The sequence below is a fragment of the Carlito syrichta genome, unplaced genomic scaffold (assembly GCF_000164805.1).
Source record: "Carlito syrichta isolate Samal-C Ts95f unplaced genomic scaffold, Tarsius_syrichta-2.0.1 Scaffold305684, whole genome shotgun sequence".
Taxonomy (NCBI): domain Eukaryota; kingdom Metazoa; phylum Chordata; class Mammalia; order Primates; family Tarsiidae; genus Carlito; species Carlito syrichta.
Window position 1 is genome coordinate 317,617 of NW_007249780.1, and position 9,658 is coordinate 327,274.

At 53.3% G+C, this 9,658-nt stretch overlaps 1 protein-coding gene across 1 annotated transcript in view; it reads right to left on the reverse strand.

Moving 5' to 3' along the window:
* Positions 1 to 2,179: 2,179 nt before the first annotated feature.
* FAIM2 (Fas apoptotic inhibitory molecule 2) overlaps positions 2,180 to 9,658 on the reverse strand; it is a 31,674-nt gene continuing 24,195 nt past the window's right edge. Inside the window, exon 12 of the mRNA XM_008062268.2 lies at positions 2,180 to 2,436. Within this exon, the coding sequence (XP_008060459.1) occupies positions 2,287 to 2,436 (150 nt within the window). The 3' untranslated portion in view covers positions 2,180 to 2,286. The remainder of the gene's footprint in view (positions 2,437 to 9,658) is intronic.

The window sequence follows — 9,658 nt, forward strand, 5'->3', positions numbered from 1 at the left end:
ATCCCAGGGAGAGGAGGACTTGGACAAGTGGATTCTGAGAAGCATGACCAAGGCCCAGTCTAAGCCACAGGATGATGGGGGCGCGGGGGCTAAAGCCTCTAAAACTGAGGCCAGAGATTAGGAGAGGAACCCAGAAGCCTGGGAGAGGGGGAAGTGGGTGAGGAAGCCAGTGGAAGGAAAGACGTGCTCTAGTACCCTGCCCCAGCCACGTCCTGGCCAGGGACTTCCATCTTGCAAATAGTACAGATGGCAGGAAACATCGCCAAAGACTGTGAGCCGCTGGCAGGGAGGCTGGGAACCAGAAGCCAGGAATCTTGTCTCCCAGCTCATGTCCAGAAGGTAGGGGGCAAGAGTGATGCCACTTGGAGTCCTCAGATCCCAAGTTGGGGACTTGAGACTTGCCGCCTGCTAGGTGCATGACCTTGGACTCACTGTCGAACCTTTCTGGGCACCTCGGTCACCTTTCCTTCAGCAGCGGGGATGTGCAGCACGTGGCCTTTACGTGCTGCCATGGAATTAGCCCAGCACACAGTGGACATCCCACCCAGGCCCCGGATGCCTTTGAGTCCACACACACCACCCGCTGGCTCTCAGTTCTTTCCCTCTCAAGTACCCAAGATGGAACAAAACTTCAAGTGCTTCTGCAATGTTTCTTGCAAGTTGGAAGTAGGAAGGGTGGGGAAGCGTGGGGGTGGGGGCGAACATTAGTTCACCTTGCCACCCTCCCTGGGGCCAGTAGAGCTCCCAGCATGGGGGAAGAGAGGAGCAGTCGGAAGGCGAGGCCAAGGGAGGGTCCTCTGAGCCTCTCAGAGTCTCCCTGTCCCCACATAGTAACTTTCCACTTGCCCAGAAGTGGCTATGTGCACATGCTGGCTGCGTGCTTCCCCAGGTGTGGCCCCCTGGTCCCCTCCCCAGCAGGCACCCCGCTGGGGGTTGGGTGACTGACGCACACCCAGCCTGAGATCCCAGCCGCCTGGAAGCTGATAAGGGGCCCTGGCCTCAATACACGGGACCAGCTGGAGAGCCTGGCCCTGGCTGTTAGCATCAGCTGGACAGCTTCCAAATTGGAAAGATGCAGAGATAAGGGGGTGAAGGGGGGCTGGGGACGCTGGGCTGAGTGGCCAGCGAAGCTGGGAGAGGGGGTGTGGGTACTGCCAACTACTATGGCCTCAGGAGGCCTGGCTGGGGACAAGCCAAGAAGTGGCAGCCGGTGGGGGAGGACTTGGAAATAAGAGGTGCAGAGGGACTTTGCCACAGCCTGGGGTTAGGGCTGGGGTTAGGGATTCCTTCCAGATGGGGCTCAGACACTAGGACTGCCTCCTGCCCCAGAACATCCAGCCAGAGGGCCTGAGCACACCCCACTCAGCCTCAGGCCTGTGTGAGCAGCCTGCGGGGGGGGGGGGGGGGAGACGCAAGGGAGAGGAAGCGGTCTCAGTCCTGCAACCCCAAACACTGCCCCGGGGACATGGCTCTGGCTGGGTTGGCGAACTGCAGAGTCTGGGCCTCCCAGCCTACTGGCCTGCTCCCACATCCCGGGGAGCCCAGGACAGGACCTCTTTGGGAAGCAGGGTCCCCTGCCCCACATTCTGCCCCAAAGGCACTCTGTCATCACCCAGGAGGGTCATCCTAGCCAAGCAGTGGGTGGCACTGGCTTCAGCCCCTCTCCCACTGCCCTTGGCCCCCGGGCCCAAGTATCTAGAATAAGCCACTGGTCCCAGAGCTGAGAGATGATGGGCAGACTGGGACAGTCATTCTGCTCCCCCCACCAGCACCCTTCACATTTGCAAAGCACCCCCCCCTATCTTCTGAGTTGTGCCCCCAGCCCTGCTCTTACAAAGTGTTAATGCCTGACCTGGAAGAGAAAGATGGGAGGGGACAGAGGGTGGTGGCTCGGTTGTGGCAACCCTAGGGGGATTCTCGGTGAGGGCACTGGTCTCGGGCGTCCTGGAGTTTCCATCCCACATCTGAAATCCTGCTGGGCTCCTCCCACTTGTCCCTCGGGTCCTCAAACCCCGAAGTGCCTCCAGCCTGGACTGTACCAGTTCGGAAGATGTAATGGGGGGAGGGGTGGCACAGAAGGATGTGGCCTCGGTTCCACAGGGCCCTGATGGCATATGTACAAGCTGCAGAGGGCAGGGGCGAGGCCGGGCTGAGGGGAGAGCGCGGCCTGGCCACAGGCTGGGTTGGCAGCTACTTTTATATCAGGTCTCGAAAGGAGCACAGGGGAGGGTCAGAGGTCCAGGAAGGGAGCATTCTCTGGAGGGGGGAGGGGGCGGGGAGGGGTCCTCATTCCCTGTTGGTGCCAAAAAGCTGCAGGAAGAAGGTGAAGATGTAGATGATGTCTAGGTAAATGTTGAGGGCTCCAAAAATATACTCCTCGGGGCTCAGCGAGTGGCGTCGGTTCCCCATCAGCAACTGCGTGTCAAATGCCAGGAACTGAGAAAACGGGGAGAGAGAGGAGAAAGCAGAGTGTGTGTCAGTGTGACACCGAAGGTGGCCCATCCCCAATTTTATTCTCCTCATCTGCTGCCTGGCTGCCCAATGACCCTCCTGTGTCAGCCCGAAATCTGGAACTTTCCCAACACCTTCCAGCCCTAATTCTATTCAACAGCTCTTTACTGAGCACCTATTCTGTGCCAGGCATAGGGAGACAGCAGAGAACAAGACAGACAGGATCTTTGTCCTGGCTTAGAGTCTAGAGGGAAGTAATTGTTAGTACGATGAGATGAGCTAGAGAAACCCAAAGTGCCAGGTGGAGATGCAGGGGGTGCTGAGGAAACTCACCTACGTGGGTATGGCAGGGAGTTTTAGGGAAGGTTTCCTGGAGTAGGGGACCTTCAAGCTGAGGCCTAGTCTTTTTGCCATTCCCTAAGGACCCTGATCTTGGAGGAGAATCGAACACTTCAGGTGATAACAACCTGAGCACTTGTTAGGTGCTTGACAGACGTTACCCCACTTAGTCTAACGGACATCCCTATCAAGTAGGAATTCTAGTATTCCCAGAGGAAACGAGGCCCAAAGATGTCAAATATTCACCCAAGGTTACACAGCCGGGAACTGGCAAAGCCAGGATTTGAACTCAAGCGTGTCAGCTTCAGATCCAGAGCCCCCCACCCTTAGCCATTCTGCTCAGCTGTAATGGGCAGCACGGGGTTTAACATGTTTCTTCCTGGACACAGGCTGTCTCCTGGGCGCCTTCTCGGCCTAATGGACTAGATGACTAGATACAGATTCCCTCAGGGACAGAGCCTCTGTGCCACTGCACTGCCCGCTACCAGGCCTGCTCCTCCTCCCATGTTGCTTTCCTGGGGCCCAAACCTAGGAAGCGGAACCCCCAGAAGCAGCATGTGAAATCTGGCAGGCATGGCACACTTTTCCAGGGAGGCAGGCCAGAAGGGACACTCTCATCTCAAAGGCTATGAACCACTGATCCATACGGATTGGAATTCTCTACACCAGTTCACATTCTTGCTAACTGGGCTGTGCCCAGCTCTTCCGTCACTTGTGTGAGGGAGACTGTGTCTCGGGTCCTCTGAAACTCATTCATCCTACAATAAATACAGATGGGGCAACAGTTGAGTGCCAGAAGAGATGATGAGAAACACAAGGCCGTGCCTATCTGGGGAAGTTACAGCTTCGGCGGGGCGGCGGGGGTTGTCACTGACCAATAATTACAAGAAAGCCCAATAAATGCAAGATTCAGGCTATGGAGGAGGGAACTACTGATTGAGCAGGAGGAAGGTGTCCCAGGAGAAGGGCATTTCACTTGGGGCTTAAAGGATGAATAGGAGTTTGCTAGACTGAGAAGATCTAGGGGAGCCCTGGAGGCAGGCCAGAGGGGTATGGTGTGAAGGGGGGGAACTCAGTGTGGCAGGGGCTATGAAGGAAGGGGACAGAGGCGGCAGGGGCTGGAGCCTGTTCTCCAAGCTTGCACTTGGCTCTTCAGGCTGGAGGCATGCCAGTTCCCTCTCCACCCCAGCCTCTAACTCCTTGACTCCCAGGACCCAGATCTTAGAGTTGCTTTAGACGCAGCCCATGGAATCCTAGAAGAATCCTGGCCTCGGTGTCAACATCCCCAGTGAATGGGGAACCAGGGCTCCAATGGCAGCATGTGGGACATCGAGGCAGGCTGCCCTTGAAGGAAGGAAGGTGGGGCGATTCTGAGCACAGGCTTCAGAGTCAGACCGACTTGGACCAAGCCTCTGCTCTGCCACTCACTAGCCGCGGGGCCCCAGGCAAGGTATTTCCTCTCTCCAGGTCTATGAGTCCCTCTCTGTAGGACGGAGACAAGCATGTCTGCCCAATGAGGTTGGCATGAGATAATGTGTACAAGGAGACTGGCACAGTGCCTGACACATGGTAAGCGCTTAATGAAAGGTAGCTATTAGGGTGGTTTTATCATTATTATCTGCCAAAGGAGAGGTGCCCTCTCGGGGACGTCTCTACGCTGCTGATGAGACTTGGTGTCTCTGGCATCTCTCATCAGGGAGGCAGTCCTGCTCCTCAGGGGAGCTGTGTGGCCTTAACAGGAGAAAAGTGGGGAGCCATGGCCAGGGCCTAGGGAGCCCTGTGCAGGGGGTATCAGGCTCAGCAGCATTGAGGAATGGGCCCCCGAGACAGGGCAGGAGTCGAATCTCCTAGGTTTGCGGCCTGGTTCCACTGCTCAAGTCACCCACATGACCTCCATGTCCTCATCTACCAAATGGGATAGTAACAAGGCACCACAGCGTGGTGTGGTTTTGAGGGTAGATACATGACAGGGTATGCGGCGTCTGCTCTTTTTTTTTTTGAGTCAGAGTCTCACTGTCACCCAGGCTGGAGTACAGTGGCACTCTCACGGCCACCAGCCTCAACCTGCTGGGCTCAGGTGATCCTTCCATCTCAGCCCTCCAAGTAGCTGGAGCTACAGGCGCATGCCACCATGCTCAGCTAATTTTTTGATTTATTGTAGAGATGAGGCTGGTGTTGAACCCCTGAACACTCGTCTCGACCTCCCAAAATGCTGGGATTATAGGCTTCAGCCACCGTGCCCGGCCTCTTGCGATTCTTTAGTATGACTTTGCTCCATCCCACTTTCCTCCTTCTGTGCTCGACTTGGATGCCCAAGTACATTTTCCTTCCGCAGAGAGAATGAACAAGCAGAGGGACTGACTCAGACGCTGTGGCTGCCTGGCAGTCCCAGCTGCTCGCATAAGTTAATAAATTGCTGATCTGGCGTATCCATCAGTAGCTTGCTTGGGTGGTTTCCCAGAGCCTGGTCACCCCTGGGTGAGCTAATGAAATTGAATCTCTCAACCTGGAAGGCTTGGACTGGCCCAGGTTTGGGGGTGGTCCCTCCAAGGAGCACCCACCCAAGAGGCTCTCTAGCACTGCCAGCTGGCTTTTCTCTCGTAGAGAAGAATGAACTAATTTCTGCCCCTGCCCTTGGCCCATGGCCGTGGATGCTTATCTGTGGGTGCTCTCTGGGATGACTGCCTCAAATTTCAGCCCCACTGCCCAGGACCACCCAATACTGCAACCCCACGCCCGTGAGTCAACTGGAGGCTTTTCACCCATTTATTCCTAACGTTCACTGAGCACCTGCTGTGTTCCAGAGAACTCCACTCACAGAACTGACCATCTAATGAGGGCAAAAGACATGACCAGAGACTGTTATGACAATGCATTCATTACAGGGGAAAGTAACCTATGGATATCTCCCGGGGGTGGGAAGCATTCATTAACTCATGTCTTGGGTGAGAGCAGATACCTTGGTTACAGCTAACATCTTAGTGAGCAACTAAGATCTCAGCCACGAGCCAGCAACTTAGTTGACGGTTGACACCTAAAAGGACAGCAAGGGCCAGTGCCCCCATGTGCAGGGGACCATAGCCTTGAATGGGAAGCCTCTGGTTAGCAGCTGACTGAATGCAAGATGTGTCTACACACTGCTAATGAGACGCAGGTGTCTCTGGCATCTCATCAGGGAGGCAGTACTTCTTCTTAGGGGAGCTGTGAGGCCTTAACAGGAGGAAAAGGGGGAGCCATGGCCAGAGCCGAGAGGGAGTGTGTGGGATGGGGCAAGAGGCAGCATGGGGCTAGGACACTCTTCACTTCCATCCGAGTACCCTTCCACAGGCTCATACTTGATCATGTCTCCCTCTCCCATTTGTCCCAGGAGGTGGGCACAGTCACTACTTTACACATGAGAAAAAGAGTCTCAGCGGGATGAGTCCAGTGCTCGAACCAGCTCATTGTCTCCTAATATACTGGTAGAAACAGGCAGAGTGGGTTTTCGGGGAGTGGGGAGGGGAATGCACACAGGGCACAGGAGCTAAAGGGAGACTTCCCTGCTTCACCCAATTGGCCAGGGCTGAACCTGGTCAGGGCCCCCCAGTCATACATGGGGCCTGACCCTGCTGGGTCTGGGGCCCAGGCTTATGTCTGTTGTCCTCCCTGAATGCAGCCCCAGAGGTGAGGCTGAGGGGCTTTGGGGGAGGCATGCCATGGAAAGGCCAGTTCAGAGCCACCAGCAGGCAGGCACTGAAAACAAAAAGCTGGGGTTGCAATGTGTTGAATCAGCACAAAAAAACAACACGTGAACGATGTCCATCCCACGGAAACGCCAGTGCGAGGGTGCACGGCGGCTCCCCCCAGGCTGTCCTTTGCAGCTTTGGTTCTAACAGTGAGACACTGAAACAACCCAAACTCTGTCAATAGGGGGGCAGGTGAGTTAACTGTGGGCAGCAGAACTGAGGCAGGAACATCTCTGATATATGCTGCTAGAAAAAAAAAACCGAGTTGCAGAAAAATCCTTATAAATTATACATGTCAGAGCCCATATGGCAAATGTCTATGAAATGCATATAGAAAGGAGAGACAATAACCACAGAGGCTTCCACTAGGGAAAGCAGTGAGAGACATGGTCAAAAGTTTGCATTATCTACATTATGTAAGACTCTTTTTTTGAGTCGGGGTCTCAATCTGTCACCCAGGTTAGAGTGCAGTGGCAGGACCACGGCTCACCACAGCTTCAACCTCCTGGACTCAGGTGATTCTTCCACCTCAGCCTTCCAAGTAACTGGGACTACAGGCATGTGCCACCATGCCCAGCTAATTTATTGATTTTTTTTTTTTGGTAGAGACAAGGTCTTACTATGCCAAGGCTGGTCTTAAACTCCTGGGCCCAAGCAATCCTCTCACCTCAGCCTCCCAAATGCTGGAATTATAGATGTAAGCCACCGCAACCAGTCCATTTATGACTTTTTAAAAATGTGAGACGTGTGAATAACTGTATTCATGTTACATAATTACAAATTGAAAATGGGTTAAAATAGCACAAAAGAAGAGTTTGTAAACTCTTCCATTTAATTCTCACCATAAGCCTCTGTGACAGGTGACACATTTTCTTTCTTTCTTTTTTAAGTCGGAGTCTTCCTCTGTCACCCAGACTGGAGTGTAGTAGTATGCTCACGGTCACTGCAGCCTTGATCTGCTGGGCTCCGGTGATCCTTCCACCTCAATTTTCCAAGTAGCTAGAACTACAGGTGCGTGCTACCACACCTGGCTAATTTTTTGATTTACTGTAGAGATGAAGTCTTGCCAAGTTGCCCAGGCTGGTCTCAAACCTGTGGGCTCGGGCAATCCTCTCAACTTGGCCACCCAAAGTGCTGGGTTATAGGCATGAGCCACCATGCCCAGCCAAGTGTCACATTTTCATCTCCATCATTTGCTGAGGAGACAGAGGCACAGAGAGGGTATGAGACTTGACCAGTTCACACAGCCAAGAGGACAGCTCAAGTCTTTCAACTCTAAATCTCATTCTCCTTCTGCTTGGTGACGCTGCTCTGGGGCATGGTGTGTGCGTGTGCACGTGCGTGTCTGTGTGTGTGTGTGTGTGTGTGTGTGTGTGTGTGTGTGTGTGTGCATGTGTGTAGGAGAATAGGAAGAGAGGCACACAGAGCCCATGGCCAAGAGCAACGCAGGCTTCCTGGGTGGTGCAGGGAGTGCTGGATCTACCTAGCCCTGCTACCACTTCCACTTCAAGGATTCTTTAGAAAAGAAGCCACCAGCTGCGAGTCCTGGTGCCCTGGGCTGGGCTGCAGGACAGAATGAGGGAGCATGGGTGGGGTGGAGAGGCCACTGAGTGGAGACCTGGCATCCCTTTCTTGCCTGAGGCCAATAAAAGGGACGTTTCTTCTCTTCGATGACCTGGGTGTCAATAATGTAAATGGCATAGGCATTTGCACCCCCAGGTCCACCACTGATGGAACAGGGTCTGGCAGGCATTTGAGTCAACAAGCCTGGTCCGGGATGAAGGGGGTCGTGCGTAAAAGTGTATAAATGATACAACTGTTATATATCAATTTTTCAGAGTGAACCAGGAGTAAAGGTAGGCCTCAATAGCCTGTGGCAATAAACACAATAACATATTTGGTTTAAAAAGGTATATGAAAGAGCCCAGGTGTGATTGTATGAGGAAGGGCATGAGCCCAGTATAATATAGGCTGGGAGTCACACAGGCCTGGGTTCAAATCTTGGCTCCAACCTTTAGGCAACTTACTAACAGGCAAGAGTTATTGATCACTGATGATCATTTGAAAGTCACAACAGGCTGGGCTTGGTGGCTCAGCCTGTAATCCCGTGCTTTGGGAGGCCGAGGTGAGTAAATTGCCTGAGCCCGCGGGTTCGAGACCTGCCTGGGCAATTTGGCGAGACCTCATCTCCACAATAAATCAAAAAAATTAGCTAGGCGTGGTAGCACACGCCTGTAGTTCCAGCTACTTGGAAGGCTGAGGCGGAAGGATCGCCGGAGCCCAGCAGGTCGAGGCTGCGGTGGCCGGGAGCGGCCACTGTACTCCAGTCTGGGCGACAGAGTGAGACTCCAACTCAAAAAGAAAAAAAAAAATCACAACAACCTAAAAGGTGGGTACTATTATTGTGTTCTTTTTTTTTTCTTGAGTCAGAGTCTCCCTCTGTCACCCAGGCTGGAGTGCAGTGGCACACTGTCAGCTACTGTAGCCTTGACTTACTGGGCTCAGGCGATCCTTCTGCCTCAGCCTTCCAAGTAGCTGGAACTATAGGTTCCAGGCCTAGCTTATTTGCTACCACGCCTAGCTTATTTTTTGATTTATTGTAGATGCAAGGTCTCACCAAGTCGCCCAGGTTGGTCTCAAACCCGTGGGCTCAGGCAATCTTCTCACCTCGGCCTCCCAAAGTGCTGGGATTACAGGTGTGAGCCACTGCATCGGGCCTATTGTGTCCATTTTACAGATAAGGAAACTGAAGCACAGAGATGCTACATAATTGATTAATCCACACAGTCAGAACATAGTAGAGAAGGGATTTGAACCCAGATATGCTGGCTCCGAAATCTGGTGCTGTAATTGAGAATTCTTGAGCCTCTGAGAGCCTCTGTCCATCTAAAACTAAATGCCATTTATGAGTAAAAGCCACCATCTACTGAGAAATGACCATGTACCAGGTGTTAGGTGAAGTTTTCTTTTTTTCCTTCATATGTTATTCAATCATCATCGCAGTCTTGTGAGACAGGTAACGCTAGCCCCATTTTAAAGATGAGGCGAGTGAGGCACAGAGCAGTCAAGTAATTTGCCCAAGGTCACAGAGTGTTAAAAGGATGAGCAAGGCCTTGAATGTGACTTGGTTGCGGGGGGGGGGG